Source organism: Phycodurus eques, chromosome 13 (assembly GCF_024500275.1).
Source record: "Phycodurus eques isolate BA_2022a chromosome 13, UOR_Pequ_1.1, whole genome shotgun sequence".
NCBI lineage: Eukaryota > Metazoa > Chordata > Actinopteri > Syngnathiformes > Syngnathidae > Phycodurus > Phycodurus eques.
Window position 1 is genome coordinate 12,877,912 of NC_084537.1, and position 17,112 is coordinate 12,895,023.

General features: G+C 39.7%; 2 protein-coding genes across 6 annotated transcripts in view; one reads left to right on the forward strand and one right to left on the reverse strand.

The window, feature by feature from the left end:
* The window catches only part of LOC133411286 (electrogenic aspartate/glutamate antiporter SLC25A12, mitochondrial-like), a 16,171-nt gene extending 11,681 nt beyond the window's left edge, over positions 1-4,490 (reverse strand). Inside the window, exons 1-2 of one of the 2 annotated variants that reach the window (XM_061693452.1) lie at positions 4,447-4,490; positions 3,729-3,782 (exon numbers count right to left, since the gene is read on the reverse strand). In XM_061693452.1, coding sequence (XP_061549436.1) covers positions 3,729-3,782; positions 4,447-4,458 — 66 coding nt within the window. In that variant the 5' untranslated portion in view covers positions 4,459-4,490. Of the gene's footprint in view, positions 1-3,728; positions 3,783-4,202 lie in introns of both variants that reach the window. The other variant, XM_061693453.1, reaches the window with a different exon arrangement.
* A 2,076-nt stretch (positions 4,491-6,566) lies between these two features.
* On the forward strand, positions 6,567-15,356 carry metap1d (methionyl aminopeptidase type 1D (mitochondrial)). 4 transcript variants are annotated; one of them, XR_009769725.1, is made up of 11 exons: positions 6,567-6,626; positions 7,709-7,875; positions 8,955-9,104; positions 9,187-9,335; positions 10,067-10,109; positions 11,113-11,276; positions 12,338-12,435; positions 12,520-12,567; positions 12,632-12,710; positions 12,786-14,588; positions 15,245-15,356. XR_009769725.1 is itself a non-coding variant. In XM_061695104.1 (10 exons), the coding sequence occupies exons 1-10, from the start codon at positions 6,587-6,589 to the stop codon at positions 12,868-12,870; spliced, it is 1,023 nt and encodes a 340-aa protein (XP_061551088.1). In that variant the 5' UTR covers positions 6,567-6,586; the 3' UTR covers positions 12,871-14,665. The 4 variants fall into 4 exon arrangements, 1 of the variants encoding a protein (XP_061551088.1); XR_009769726.1 differs by lacking the exon at positions 12,632-12,710; XR_009769727.1 differs by lacking the exon at positions 15,245-15,356 and having other exon boundaries at positions 12,520-12,563; positions 12,786-12,871.
* The last annotated feature ends 1,756 nt before the right edge of the window (positions 15,357-17,112 follow it).

Sequence of the window (17,112 nt, forward strand, 5' to 3'; positions counted from 1 at the left end):
AACAATTCAATTCAAGTTTGGCACATGATCACAACGATACTATTATCTTGACAAAAAAAAATAGTATCGCCTTCAGCTCTACTAACCACACAGCGATTAATTTTACTTTGCATGCGTCGCGTGCACTATTACATAATCCCGTTAATCTGTTTTATGAGGATCACTTTACATCATCAACAGATTTACTAATCCCCACAGTTCTTGTTGTAGTACCTTCAATAACCACGTTTATGTGGAAAAGCCACGTGGGAAAGGGCCAACAGAAGCTGTTAAGAGAAGTGTATTTACTGGAACGTGATTGGAAAATGCTGTCAATCACTAAACATAAAAGACATTTTTTTTTTTTAAATCAATGTCAGTGACCAACAAAATTATTTATATAACTTCAATCGAATTCGGATTCGAATCAGTCCTGTGTTCTTCCATCACAGTCTGGTTTGGTGCTGCTACAAAAAAGGACAAACTCCGACTGCAACGGACAATCAAAACTGCTGAAAGGATTGTCGGTACCCCCCTACTCACCATTGAGGACTTGCACGCTGCCAGAACTAAGACAAGAGCGTGCAAAATCCTCTCGGACCCTCCGCACCTCGGTCACCAGCTCTTCCAGCTCCTTCCCTCAGGTAGGTGCTACCGATCAATGCAAACTAGAACTAGCAGACATTCCAACAGCTTCTTCCCTCTTGCGATCAACTTCTTAAACACCTAACCTACAATTCCATTACAACATCCTGGCAATTTTTTGACTTGGGTTCGTTGTCAACATTTCTGTGGGGCCAATTATGTATTACTCGTGCACTCACTGTAGTTGTCTCGCCATGCTGCACTATTTGCATATACTGGCCACTCATGCCAGAGTAGCATCTGCTCCATTTGCACACTGATTGGGGAGTATCTGCAACATTTGCACAACCAACATTGTCCCAGATTATCGCACTACTCGTCACTTTAAACCGCATATACTCCTTGAAGTCTCGGCGCCCTTTGCACAATGGTCATTGCACCGGACTATTGCAATATTAGTCATTCGAACTACTCTAAATGCTAGAGGACTCTGCATCTTTTTGCACAATTGTCAAAAAAATAAAATAAAAAATGTACCGGCATTACCAGATAACTAGCAACCCTTTACTGCTCAGTGACTGTTTTTTTGTCAATGTCTTTCTGTCTCCAAAGTGTTCTGTATATTGACTGTCTGTTGTCGTACTTGAGCGGCTCCAAGTACCGGAGACAAATTCTTCCTTGTGTGTTTTTGGACATACTTGGCAAATAAAGATGATTCTGATTCAACGATGATTATACTAAGGCGGTACGGTGCGCGACTGGTGAGAGCGTCAGCCTCACAGTTCTGAGGACCGGGGTTCAATCCCCGGCCCCGCCATTGGATTTGTAAATTAGTTTTTTTTTTTTTTTTTTTTTTTTTACATTTAGCTTGCCTTACAGTGGTGTCTTCAGACAAGTTGAATTTGTTCAGTGACCATGCTCATAACTAAAAAAAAACTCAGCTCTTAAATCATCTTTCTACATTGAAATGAATGGAAATACCATTAATCCGTTCCAGCCCCGCCCCTCTCTCATAACTTTTATGGACAGAATTTCTAGGCCTAGCCGAGGCATAGAGAGTCCGGTTTGGTGGCCTCAGTATTGCATCTCTGCTTTTTGCAGATGATGTGGTTCTGTTGGCTTCATCGTCCTCCAACTCTCACTAGAGCAGTTTGCAGCCGAGTGTGAAGTGGCTAGGATGAGAATCAGCACTTCCAAATCTGAGACCATGGTCCTCACTCGGAAAAGGGTGAAGGGTGGAGATCTACGTTCCTACCCTCGGCCGATCTACGTTCCTACCCTCACCTATTGTCATGAGCTGTGGGTCGTGAACGAAAGAACAAGATCTCGGATACAACCGGCCGAAAGGGGTTTCCTCCGCAGGGTGTCCGGGCTCTCCCTTAGAGAGAGGGTGAGAAGCTCGGTCATCCGGGAGGAGCTCAGAGTAGAGCCGCTGCACCTCCGCATTGAGAGGAGCCAGATGAGGTGGCTCGGGCATCTGTTTAGGATGTTTCCCTGGTGAGGTTTTCCAGGCATGTCCCACCGGGAGGAGACCCTGGGGACGCCCCAGGACACACTGGAGAGACTACGTCTTTCAGCTTGCCTGGGAACGCCTCGGCATAGCCTCGGAAGAGCTGGAGGAAGTGGATGGGGAGAGGGAAGTCTGGGCTTCCCTGCTAAAGCTGTGGCCCCCGCGACCCGACCTCATATAAGCGGAAGAAAATGGATGGATGGTAATATTCTTTACTACAGTATGCCACAGAAAATACTGATTCTGAAAGGAAAATCAAGGTTTTCGGACAAATCTGTTGGGGTGTACTCATTTACGTCGAGCTCACTAAATTCCAAGAAGCAGAACTACGGTGTTGTTGTGACCAGCAACCAGACACACAATTGGTGGGCCCTCTTGTGTTGAAAGCCATGTCGCTGTCCAACATACATCACCCCAGAGGCTGGTGATGATGTAATGTATCTAATTAACATATTGCAAGGTTGTATTTCTGTTGTGTGCTGCATCCCTCAACAAATTTGGACATTTCAGACTGACCCAACCGAGCACGCACAGAAATCTTTTTGGTGCTATTCGACCCAGTGTGTGCGTATTCAAGTACCAACAGGGGCTTTGTCATGCAACAGTCACATGGTCGGTCACACATCGGCCATGCAGAGAGCAATGTGAAGGTTAAGCACCAACTGCAATAATAACCCAAGACAGCTTACGGACTGCCGGAGTATTATTTCAAATACCAAACGTGATGAGTTGTGCAATCCAGCGAGTAAAAGGCTAAGCAAGCACTTCCTTGCTTGTGATCTTAGCTGACAAGAGTGCTGTGGGACAACAACAGTGCCAAACAAGCAGCCACACACCCAAAACGATATTTTAACTCTTCTCAAGTCACTCAACAGATACAACTATAAATGTCAGCCAATTCAGTTTCAAATGCATGTCATTTAGAGTCTGAGTTTCATTTTCTACATGACACGCAACAGCAGCCTGTTAGCCGTGGATAACTAATTTAAACCATGTGACACAACTGTCCCAGTTCACTTACCAAGCAAAATCTGACTTGGCTCACTCTTTATCATCACCCACTGTTTAAGTCAGTGTTTCCCAACTTTTACTGAGCCAAGGCACCAACGGTATTTTAGTTTCGAAAAATCTCGCGGCACACCACCAAACCAAAATATCAATTAAATGACGACTTTGCCTCAATTCACTCACAAAATGACTTACTCAGTGTGAAAGCTAAATTTATTTAATTGAAGACAAAGCTTGAAGTCACGACTTGATCTGTTGTATGAATAATAACTAATTGTTCTGCCCATCACTATAAAGTCATGGGACAAAAAAAGATATTCCACCACCATTGTTTCTTCAATTTCTTGATAACTTTTCGTGCCTGGCTGGTACAACAAAAGCTACGTTACGATGACGTTTAAGCCTGTCAAATATGACATACAGTATTATGGAATCAGCTGCATTTTTGTCGTGTTCATTGTATTCTTCAGGTAATACACCTTTAGTGGTACCAGGCATTAACATGAAGAAACAAGGGTGTTCTAATTTTTTCCAAAACTCGGTATCGCTCACACTATCTGGTTGGTAATCACTGGTTTATGCACTCTCACAAATAAAATAAAAAAACATCTGAACAATGAATGATTTTTAAATGTGCAATACTAACCTTCTGGAAGATGGCTTTGAGCTCACTTGGATCGCCACGTTTGGTTGATTGCACCTAAAAAAAAAAAAAAATCATACAAAAATACAATCATACCGAGGGTGATTGGGAATTAGGAACTGTTTACAAATCTAAAAAAAACCGGATTATGCAAATTATAGGATTTTGTGTACGTTGGTGTCGAAGGTCGAGCCCAAAGACAGACGTATACATTTTTAGCCTGCCATTAAGCTAAACTATTATGTTCCCCAACAGAGCCGGGCCGGCGAAAAGTTCCATGGTCGAACCCTCGAACCAGCCCCGGTAACCACAGGCTAACAAAGCTAACACGAAAAGGACGCGAACCTTTACAATGTCGAGGAACCAAAAATCAGTCGCTGAGAATTAATATTACGTTCGACTGGAGGAAAAAAAAGACGTTCCGCTGAAGCGTTTTTTTTTTCTTTCTTTTTTTGTCAGGAAGAAAGTATGACTGACAGCTGGTTAGCATTACGGAGCTATATCCTCCCTCCAGCTTGTTGGGAAGAAGTGTCATCAAGGCCAGCAAGCAGCCGCCGACCGGCCGGCCGCCGGGCGTCAGCTAGCCCGGTGATGCTACAAGGCAAGGCTCGTCTGGCGCACACTCGCCTCGACTGTTCCTACACACGAAAACGAGCAAAACACCAAGAAAAATGACAGAAGTAGGGGTTGAAAATGGCAAAAGGAACGATGCCGAAGTCACCTTGACCGCCATGCTGGTTTGACGTCACCTACAGTGTGCGTGAGAGAGAGAGAGTGAGAGAGAGAGAGAGAGAGAGAGAGTGAGAGAGAGAGAGAGAGAAAGAGAGAGAGAGAGAGAGAGAGAGAGAGAGAGAGAGAGAGAGAGAGAGAGAGCTCAGTGCACGCCCACACGTGCAGTCAGTCAAACAACAAAAATGCTAACTATTGTACTTATGATGTGTTATGTTGCTACCACCTTTGTTGCTAGATTTGGCAACTTTTCAGCCTATCCCAGGAATATCCCCCGAAATAGCACCTGGCAAGAAATTTAGATACAGTACGTTTTAAAATGTGTTTGTAAACCTTTAGCAACTTCTGAAAAGTGATGCCAATGCTAAAACTCACATATTTTTCACATCTAAACTAGTGATTCCCAAAGTGTGGCACATGCACCACAAGTGGTATGAGAAAGAACAGTTGTATTTAACTTTTTAAAATTAATCATTAATGTTGGTCGTGATGGTGGTACTGTAATCGGAAAGCATTTTATTTTATCTTCCTCGGTGGTACTTGGTGTAAAAAGTTTGAGAATCACTGATCTCTTCAATAAATCTATCTAAGTCAAATTTTCCTGTTCTGTTGGAATATAGTTTTTCTTAAAATTAAATTGTTACAATAATTCTTGTTTTTTAAGCTTATATTTTGCAGTCTCGAGACTTTTGAAAAGCAACTCAAATGCTTAAATGCCCGCATTTTTCCTGAACACAACTTACTTGTTTTAAAAACTCTAGCTATGTAAAATGTTCCCGTTCTTTTTTTTCTTTTCTTGAATTAAGTAATATATTCCTCATCCCTCCCTTTTCAACTTTTTGAAAAGTAACTATAACGCTAAAATGGACGGCTTTCTCCCTTGTTGCAAACAAATATAGATACAAATAAAAAAATAAATATGAATAAAACAAGTTAATGTATTATGTTTATATAACGTTTAGAAATAAAAATGTGATGATTAACTCATCGAAATGGACTCATTCAAAAACCTTTTTTTTTTAATTTGCTGAGATGGGTGGTTAATTTGAGTTATGTCGCTGTGCAAGCTATATTAATATGCTATGTAATGGTATTTCGCGACTTTGAGGAAGAAATAGACACGCCTTTAAGAAACACCCCTGAAAATGAGTCGGTTACACTGCGTCCAAGGGTGCAGTCAGTTAAACTGAGTGAAGCACTATAACAAAAATGCAAACTATTCAACTTATCACTTATTAAACTGCACCGGTGCCATTGATGTGAGGTGTTGCTCCTCTCACAAGACACCAACAGAGCACACTCAACAACAAAGAACCTATCTAATAATCGAATCTATCTATCTATTGTTTTTCTATTGTTTTCCCCACAGCTCTCTGCTTGTGGGGATAACAGTCGGCTCAATTTCAGCCATCAGGAGTCACATAAGGTCAAAACATTACAGTTTCCAGTGTGAATAGACATGGGAGTTTTTCTTGGCAAATTCAACTAGAAGTTATGTTAATTCTATCAATATGTGAGCCTGAAAATGTGGCCATGTGGTATAACTGTGGCATCTAACTTACTGACTGTATTCCATGTTGTTGAAGGCAGATTGTCTTGATTTGTAGAAACACCAGGAAGTGTACAAAGTAAGTCAATGAGTTTTATACGATTATAAACCAAAGATCCCCCTCACATTTTTGCTAGGCGTGTTCATTTTTTGTTTCAATTCTGGAATATATAAAAAGCTCATGCTGTATTTTACAACAGTTACGAGGACAAACAGTGTAGAAAATCAACGAATAATCTTTATTGCTAAATATTCCAATATTCACCTGCTACGATGGCTGGGAAGTACAAAACATTATTACCAACTCTAACACACTTTCAGTAAAGCAGTGAAAGGGAATTATCTATCTATCTATCTATCTATCTATCTATCTATCTATCTATCTATCTATCTATCTATCTATCTATCTATCTATCTATCTATCTATCTATCTATCTATCTATCTATCTATCTATCTACCTATCTATCTATCTATCTATCTATCTATCTATCTATCTATCTAATCTATCTATACTGCGGCGTTGTCGCTGATTTGCGGTTCTAGGTCACATGACTACCGTACCACGTGACGCGCCCTCCAGTAATGGCGTCCTACTGCTCTGCGGGGTTTGTAACAAGATCAGGTAGGAGACTTAAACAGGTCAAACGCTTAGGTAAACAAATCACCTGAGTTAAATGACAGTTGGAAAAACTGGCTTACGTTTACCACACGACTAGTATGTGTGCTAACGTTTGCTATCGCCGGCTAGCCACACGTGATTATACAGAAAGTGGTCACCCGTGCAGTAGAGAATAGGTCACAACTGTCATGGGAGACACATTTTAACAGCTTCCATAATGTTTCGAGAGCTTAAACTGACTTTTAGCTTTTATCAATAAAACCTCACTACCACGGCGGTTTCATAGTAATAAATTTTATATGCTGCTGTTTTGCACGACAGTATTATTATTGTACCACTTATCACTTACAGGAGTTTTCCCAAGGTATTATTGAGCCAACGCAGGCATTTATTTTTAAATTTGAAATTATTCTGTTGTAAGAATGGCAACAGGTGGGTACACAGGTTAGTAGTACCTTCTGCCATCTTGTCGAAGAGCATATGATTGTTTTACCAGTCACTATATGTCGCTGTCATATATAGGTACATTATTTGCAGTGAGTAAAAAGCAATTTTGTGACAAATTAAGTGAAAGTGGGTCGTTTCCCATGGCACACCAGATGTCTCATCACACAATGTTTTGGAATTGATGACTTAGCACCTCAAAACTATAACATGTTAAAACTAAGACAGCTGATATTACTCTACATTGCAACATTTTTTTTTTGCCCACAAATAAAGAGACTTTGTTTGGTAAACACTGACTCCAGATATTGTACTTACATATTACATGTAATCGATTACTTATAATTTCTTGGATAAACAGTAGGTAAATGTATGCTCGGTACAGTTTAAGAAATCTACAGTAATTATAGTCAAAAACTACAGATTTTGTGCACATCAGCTATGATTTTCACAGCTCTCCATGGTAACTGCACTATAATTTAATGATTACAGGTATTGTAACTGTAATCTGTTTTATTACAATATCAAGACGTCATTTTCGTAGGTGCACAAAATAGCCAGTGAGAGTAATTGAGTTGCTTCGAGTATGATCCAAAGGATTTGAAATGTCACTGTTAAGCTTTTGTTTTACCTTCTTGCAGGACTGGCCAGTGTCCTTCGACGAGTGTGCAATTTCGACCTGTGTGGATCCCCCAGGGCACGACTGTGTCACCCATATCGCCGCTTCTTCTGGAAGAAGTGGTCAAAATCCCACTCACAAAATGTTGTCCGTCCCGCTACTGTTAGGCCTGCCTATGCTGTACCAAAGGTAAATATTTTATATTATTACCTGAGGAAACTAAAAGAAAATGTTTATTTTTCTATTCAAAATACAGTGGTATCTTGACTTAGGAGTAGAATTTGTTCGGTGACCACACTCGTCTCTCAAGTCGTCTTTCCATTGAACTGACTGGAAATGAGAATAATCAGTTCCAGCTCCTAAAAAACACCAACAAAAAATTTTGTAACGTATTTTTAAATAAGAAAAATAGCATTCTTCAGTATTGTACTTTATAAACCATACAGTAGTAACATAATTAAACGTAAAGAATAAATTTTTGCATCATGATTCCATGCTTTGATTCATTTGGCCTCTTTCCAGTGTGCACGCCTTCGACAACAGTGGGCATACATGGAGAGATCTTAATAAGCACATTCATTCACTGTCACACTCACAAGTGACACCCAGGGACTCAACATGCAGACGAGCTAACCTGAGCTAACAACACTGCCATTCGCTGGCGCACATCACTCACCAGGCTAGGCCCCGCCTTTTAAAGCCGCACACATTCAAAGTAACTGATTCTACAGTGTAGAACGTGAGGATGGCGACCCCAAGTGGACAAATGTGATAAGTGGACCTCACATGCATATTTTGTATTGGTATTGTGGTTTAATTATGTAAAATCAGCTTTTATCTGATTACTCAATTACAGTTATTCGGTGTATGCGCAACCAACTTTTGCGTTTGGCAAAACAGGCAAATAAAAAAAAAAAAAAAAATCAAAGCACTTCCTTTCGGCTCGCGAGAATGGCGAAATCCATAATAAAAATCGAAATCCATCCATAAAGAAAACAAAATTTTAGCAAGTTCAATTTCAAACAATGATGTCATCAACCCGTAGTCAGCTCATTAGCGTAGCATACACAGGAAGTCCACTAACCTGTCTTCTGGGTTTGGTCACATGACATTCCACAGATAGCGGATTGATGGGATTATTGGTAGAATAATCAATTCCAAAAATATTCAATTGTTGCAGCCTTTTTTTACTCTTATCGGTCATCTATATTTAATTATTTTCTGGACAACAATGTGAGCCACTGTTTTCTCTCCTTTCTGGCTATAAGCACATTGAACGCCCGGATTACGTCAGTACTGGACTGATCCCCGAATGGCCTGACTATATCGAAATAAAGAATGCAGAGCAAATCGAAGGCCTCGCCAGAGCATGCCAGGTAGCTCGACATGTCCTGCTACTAGCGGGGCAAAGTCTGAAAGTAAGCATAGACTCGTGCGCACACAGTTCTTTTTTGTGGATTTGTCATTCAAAAGAAAAATTGTGATGTGTGTTTATTTCAGGTTGGTATGACTACAGATGAAATAGACTTTATTGTACATCAGGAGAGTATCCAGCATAACGCCTACCCCTCCCCTCTCAGATACGGAGGTTTCCCAAAATCGGTTTGTACTTCAGTGAACAACGTGGTGTGTCATGGCATACCTGACAGGTAAATGACTGTTCATCAGCAACATAAATTCTTGACATGTTTGTAGAGTAATCCTGAAAGTCAACATTTGTAACAACTCTGTTTGATTATTATTATATATAAAAAAAGGCATAACTTTAGAGCCGTACTTTCTAACCAGTGTGCCATTGCAAGAAATTATCCAATTTCACTTAAATTATCTGAAAAAAATTTATGAAATTGGATAATTTCTTCAGCACTCCTGATGATCTCTAACAGCCCACTAGTGTACCACAGCACCCTGGTTAGGAATCCTTGCAGTACTGAATATTAGAGAATTTCAGCAGTGTGTATGAGAGCCCTCAGTATTGTGTGAGAGTGTTTAGTATGTGCGAGAGCGTTTTAGTCGTTATATGAGCGGGGAAAAAGTAGTAGTGTGTGTGTGAAAGTGTAACAGTAGTGTATGTGAGTGAAAAGAAAATCTATATTGTATGCAGGAGTCTAGAATGTGAGTGCAAAAAAAAATCTGTTGTGTGTGTGAGATCATTTCTATAGTGTATGAGCGATTCAGTAGTATTTGTGTGAGAGTATTTTAGTCGTCCATGTATGTGTGGGGGGGGGGAGTTGTTGTGGGTTCATATGAGAGGATTTCAGTAGTGTGAGGGGTAATTCTGAATTAGTTCCTGACAGACGACATCCAGGTTTCATTATGTTTTTGCCAATGAGAGGAACTTTCTGTACACAGCATTCATCCTTTATTAATATGCCTGCAGTCGGCCACTTCAAGAGGGCGACATTATCAACATTGACGTGACTGTAAGTTGTTGAAGTGACAAGCACAAACTTGGAAACAAGGACACCGCTGTGATTAGGCCTGTCACGATAATTACTTCATCGACTTATCGTTCGATAAATAAACTGGACAACGATACTTTTTCCAGACTCGATAAATGGTCATTGCTGTGGTTAGCCGGCGTGCGTATCGCAAAGTGAGACGACAGAGTTGGACGGCTGTGTCATGAGCCCAATGCCGGCAGACCGGTACACTTTTGTGTACCGGTGTTGACTCCGTTCAGTACTCCACAGCCTTGATCCATGTGCAGCGCGTAAATTCACAGAGACACTTAAGGGAAAGTTAATTGATCTGTTCTGATCGTGTGTGTTCATGATATGCACTATATTTAATTGGAACAGCCGTGAGAAATGCGCACTTGGTTGTGAATGTCACGTCATTTATCAAGATGGGTGTCCGTCGTCTATTCAGCACAGTTTTTGGGATTGTTTTCATACGTTTATTTAAAAAGAACGCTTGATGAAAACAACTTATAAGTAATGAAAAACAAGATCTCCCTCTCATACGAGCTCCGTCAGGAGCCGCCATATTTCCACTCGGATTTGGCCTGTTTATTCCGATTGAGATGTTTATATGGAGCATTTTCATTCAGTTTGCGCTTTGAAACTGATTATAATTGGAATACAAGGCTCCATCTAAACCAAGCTAGTCTTGCAAACTTTATTCTTTATTTCAGCCACAGGGGATCCATATCACAGAGTAAAGAAAAACTATTTCATAGCGAAACAAGAAAGGATAATAATAATAACAATAATTATTTAAAAGCAAAAACTACAACAATAAATAAAAAATAATAATAATAAGGGCAGGCCTTCATGATTTTAAAGGCATTAAAAAAACACAATAAACGATATTATTATCGTTTATTGTGATTTGAGTTTTTAGGAAAATTGTTTTAGAAAAATTATCGTGACAGGGCTAGCTGTGATCAGTTGGAGCCACACTCATTCTCCCCGTACCCACCAGGTGTATTTGGACGGTTACCACGGTGACACGTCGGAAACCTTCTTTGTCGGTGAGGTGGATGAGCTCGGGCGGCGACTGGTGGAAACGGCAAGGCATTGCAGGGATGACGCCATCGCCGCCTGTAAGCCGGGTGCGCAGCTTTGCGTTATCGGGAACACTATTAGGTATGCACACATATAATATACAGCATTCCTCAGCATTTCATGAGGGATTGGAACTGAGCCCCACTGTGAATAGCGAGAAACTGTGAATCATTCGTATATATTGAATTTGTATTTGTTACTGTTACTGTTATTGGTACACTACATGCCAGTAAAACTACAGTAGTCTCTTCCTGTGCATTGCTTTAAACAAAAAACAAAAAAAAATATCTTCCAACTGCAATGTTTAAATCACAGATTTCTTCATAGTTCATGATAAAACTTCACGATTGATCATAAATATAAGCATGTATATCAAATAGGTTGAATTTTTTTTCTATCTAGCAGGTGCAGCAACACTTTTGCTGGGATTCTTCCTCATCATGTCGCTCATTTGCGCGATTATTGTATTTGTTGGTAGGCAGAATTCATAAGTCAGGCTCTATTATTTTTTTTTTTCCTGTTTACTTGAGCGACTGTGTAGCTGAAGATCACTCAAACTTTGGCACGCGACACCAAAGTAACAAATTGACCAAACGACGGTTCGTGACCAGACGGTTCGTTACCAGAAAACTCATTGTCTGTTAAATTAAAAAAAAATTCTTTACATTCTGTTGACTTATATAATTACTGTATGTTTTCATAAAGTACAATAATATTGAGTGCTATTTCTCCTCATTAAAAATTTTTGTGGAGCCTTGTACGCCTTAATGGATTTTCCATTCATTTCAATGAGGGAAAAATGATTTTAGATATGAGTGTAACTGTTATGAGCGTCGTCCCAGACCGAATTAAGGTCATATCATAAGGCACTATTGTACAGTACTTCCTTGACACCAAGGTACTACTTTCCTATTTAGATAGGGCTTTGGTAGCATCTTGTATCACCTAATATTGTTCCAGAAAAAGCAAAAAAAAAAAAAACCCACCCCAAAAAACTCAATATGTTCCATACAAATAAGGTGAATTTGTGAGTAGTGAACTGCAAAGATGCAGGGGATTAATGTATAACTATACACATACAGTACTGTAAATACTTTATTTATTTATTTTTATTGAACTAAAATATTTGGGCTGTACCGCAGTGAAATAGCTCATGCTAATGGATTCCAAGTGTGTCCCTATTTCATCGGACATGGAATCGGCTCCTACTTTCATGGCCATCCTGAGATCTGGCACCACGGTGAGTTGTCTTTTGGAGACACTTTGTTGTGTGCTTCATGTTCGCGTTTCTTACATACAAAGTGCTCCCTGTCTTTCTCTCCAGCAAATGACAATGACATGACCATGGATGAAGGCATGACTTTCACAGTAGGTGAGTCACACATCAGTTTCATGTGCTGGTCTGGAGGGCCTGACAGTATCTCTTCCCTTGGCAGAACCCATACTAATGGAAGGGTCTGCAGAGTTTAAAATCCTGAAAGACAAGTGGACAGCGGTGTCTGTAGACAATAAAAGGTGGCTGCTTGTTTTGGCTTTCTATCTTTTGCCATTAAAATCTCACCTTTTTTCTTCTTCTTCCCACTCATGCAGATCGGCTCAGTTTGAACACACTGTAGTTATCACATCTGACGGAGTGGAAATTCTCACCAAATTGCCAGAAGAGGACAATCATTGACCTGTCGAGATCGAAGTGTGAACCTCACCTGTTCGACACCGTTTACTTGGACAAAAAGAAACTTACTTGAACTGTGAGGCATCAGGACCCCCACCCCCCGAGACCCTCAGCAGCGTGACCTCATACACTTTGAGGCCAGTTTGTAATACCAATCGCTTACCACGATGTGAACATAATTTTTTTTTTTTTTTAAATAAAATCTTTAACTTTATTTATTTGATTCTTAGTTTGTCTGTAACATGCATCATACTTTGAATCTTATTCCATTTGTTACATCTGCCTAATGTGGCTGCTTCAATGAGTTACAGGTTAAAAATACATTTTGGTTTATTGACCGATTGCATGATTTCTTTTGCAACTTGAATTATTTGTTCTGTGCTTTCATTTCACAGTAGGAAAAAAGGAAACATTTTGATGTTCTAAAACTTTTGACTAGTAGTGTACATTAGCTGAGTTGCGCTTCTCTAACTTCTGGCCATGCCTTTGTAGGTTAACAAATGCATCGTTTTCCACTTTACATTTTTATTTACACCACTGATTCATAAGTAAGTTACACTTAATTAACTCTAAGGGGAGCACTCTAGCAAAAAAACAAAACAAAAACAACAACTATTGTTCCTTGTTATTACTACTTACTTTTTTTTTATACACAATGAAATACTTCTACTCTGTATGTACAATATGTTGATGAAGTAATGCTGGAATAAATTTGAGTATCGGTTCCCCTTTGCAGCTCTGACAGAATCTTCTCATTTGGGATGTCTTTGCTCCAAGATTGAGTGACTGGAAATCATCGGTTCATCCCAAAGAACTTTTCAGACGTCACTGATGTTGAGATAATGAACAGCTCCCTCACAATCTCAGCTCTTGTGCAATTTAATGAAAAAAAAGATGTTTGAGGTTAGGCAAGTTGGAAGCATAAGGTTGTCCAACAGATGGCAGCATACACTTAACTCGCTCCTTTTATCACTTGCATATGTCAACAAGTCTTACCGACGAACAACTGTCCACCCCCACGGTGTGATATGGGCCTCCTTAACAAAGGCGTCTTCACATCATTTGAAGCCACATTTTGCTTAGAGGTTTCAATTCCACCCATGTCAGTGGCATTTGGCTGCTCTATCGAGGAAAGTTGAGTTCAGCAAAATGTGATTATACGCACTAGTTCAGTATTAAGTTTGGCAAGATCACACAAGGCTTTTTTTTGGTCATATGTTCTCAAAACCAAGAATACATATGCATCAAACACTTCATTAGGTACACTTGGACAAAATACAATTCAATAGAAGAACTATCTGAAAAATGTTTCTCAAAAAGAGCATCATGTTCAAGTTTGATATTTAACATGTATATTAACGTAGTTGTACTTTGTCATCCTGTAGAAGTGTTTATTATATTATTCATGTGTTTAATTCATTGACTCTGACAAAGCCTATGGTACTGTGGACATTTTTGTTTTATCCACATTCTTTTGTGAATTATTAACTTATTAGTTTGTTATCATTTGTCATAAATTTGATTTAAGGTGGTGTAAGGCACTTCAGTGAGGAAAAAACAGCCCTGAGGTTGTATGTTTTGTAACTTCCTGTTGATGTACTTAAGGGGTGTGTGTGTGTGTGTGTGTGTGTGTGTGTGTGTGTGTGTGTGTGTGTGTGTGAGTGTGTGTGCTTGCCTTTGCCAGTGCTGTGGGTTGGGCAGGTAGGATTTGACAAATAAAGGTGAGTCTGTTGCTCATGTCCAGCCAGGAAGTGATTCACATACTATAATTTTATTTGCCACGTGTCTTAAGATAAAAGATAAAAGTGCACATTTGTACACATTGTGTTCAACCCGGAGGAATAAAATTGTACATAATTCTTTTTGACGGTGTAATGTTTTAATCGGAAGATGAAAGCCATGCCAACAGTTACTATTGGTACACTGGTACTCGAAACAGTTGTTAGTAAGAGTGAAATTACAACAGTGCAGGTAAAAGAAAGAAGAAGAAAATGGGTAAGCGTTGAGGATTTAGGGAGTAGCTGGGAGTGGCAGGGTGAGGTGTCAGACTCTGGTCATGAATTCATCCGTCATTCCTTTCCGGCATGTTGGGACTCATTCCTGGCCTCCCATCCCGCCGCACTTCTTCTCTGGAAAAGAATTCTCATTAGCTTAGATGTCCCAAGTTGGACAAAAGAGCTAGAAAAGAGATTCTTCCACACCAAACTCATCCAAGCAGGCACACAAAATTGGGTTGAGACTCAAAAGGGCCTTCCTCAAACTTTTCACACAGCGTAGCAAGCACAGAATTGGCGGAATATGCAACAATGTGGCCATTTTTTTTTTCATTTCCATGTTTTCGTGCATGTTATGATTCTGTCACAATGTTTACTCGCAGATTTTCAGATCCCAGATGTTTGTATGTGGGAGTGAAGCTGTGATTTATCGCACTTACCTGAGATTCTGCTGAGGAGCACCACAGGAATTCCAGGATTCCACGTTAACCTCGGAATATGGTGAGTTTACCTTTAAGACTTGCGTGTGCAGATCTGTCTTATTACACATGCATAAATTACATGTGCTGAATGTGATTCATGCAGTCACCCTTACAGAACAGACTTAGCCGAAGCACCCGCGGGATAATAAAGCAAGTCATCATTTTAAAGTGAACATTTACTTCACTGGGGCATGTAGCTACTGGTTGACTGAAGGAACATCTATGACTGGACAAGAAGAATTGAATAAAAACAGAATAAAATTTATCTCATTGTGATTCCCAACCAGGGTGCTGTGGTACTAGTATGCCATGAGAGATCATCATGGGTGCAGTGGAAAATGTTTACAAATTCTGATCATTTGTCTAAAAATTACTATTTATTAATTACAAATATATATATCTGATCAGCAATTGATTTTTGTTGTTGTTGCCAGCGACGTATAGTGACAGGCAGAAAAATTAAATGGCTGAAGGTACGATTAACCTGTTACCACCCGTTGCCATTCATACAACAGAATAATAGCTTTGTGTTCAATTAAACAGGTTTTGACACTAAGTCACTTTTTAACTGAGACAAAATCATCATTATTTCGGTAAATATACTTTTTGTGAAATTTTTGTTTCATGGTGTGTCGTGAAATTTTTGTAATGTAAAATACCTGTATAGAGATGTACAAATCCTACTTTTTTCGAGTAACACAAGGAACTTAAGTAATGCGGTTTCTCAGTCAGAACACTAGTGGTCACTTTGTAAAAGGAGTACATACAGTAAATAAGACGAAGAAGAATGTAAACTCTGGTGGATATACACATAGGATGCTAACTGCAAAATGCTAACTGCAAAATAAAGTGAGCAAAAAGAAATACAAGAGTGATCCTTGAAAAAATATGTAAAAATAAAATAAAACTGTGCCATAACAACTGAAATGAAACATTATCACACCGTCAGTTACTTCTGCTTACTCGACGTGCCGCACTTCAGTGGCTTCACAACGGAGGTACGCGGCTGAGCGGAGTTCTTCAAGCATTGTGCAGAGCGTAACTTGTCGTCGGAGGTATCGGTGTGTAATATCGGAGTATTTTTTGGAGTTCGAGCACGTGTTCAAACAAATGGTATTGGCACACGTATCCTTAGTAAAATATGAGCCTTGGCACAATGAAGGTTGGGAAACTCAGTAACAGCACTAGATTGCAAAGGCACAGACAAAAACACTCATTTTAGATACATTTTCTGTAAAGCAACAAAAGAAGGCTTCTAACACTGTGAGCAAATGGTGGGAAAACACCAAATAACATACAGTAAGTCCTCTTTGCAGCTGAACACATTTCAGAGTACAGAAAATGGCAGATTGAGCATCCAGCTGTGCCATCCCTTGAGCCTTTCTGCTAGCATTTCTAAAAATAAACGGGCTTCACCGTGGATTGAGCGGGTGGTGGGATTTGCCAGGAACGAACAGGCAAAAGAATTGAGTGCACAGTGCGTGTCACAAGTTAAAGTTAATTTCCAGGAACGCTGCGTGTGTGCATCAGAGGTTGATTTTGTAAACTGAAGTCACCGGACTGGTGTAAGGAGGTCTCCCTCTTGATTGACACTTACAGCGTAGAAAACCTTGTTTTTTGAACTCTTGACTCTTTTATTACCTGGAATGTTTTTCTCTATTTTTCCTCAGTGGAGCAATGATGTGTTGATTCCCGAGTGTGTTTATTTGCCTCTACATCTACTTTTAATTCCGTAAAACGAAGTGTGCCTGTATAATATATGGATATTT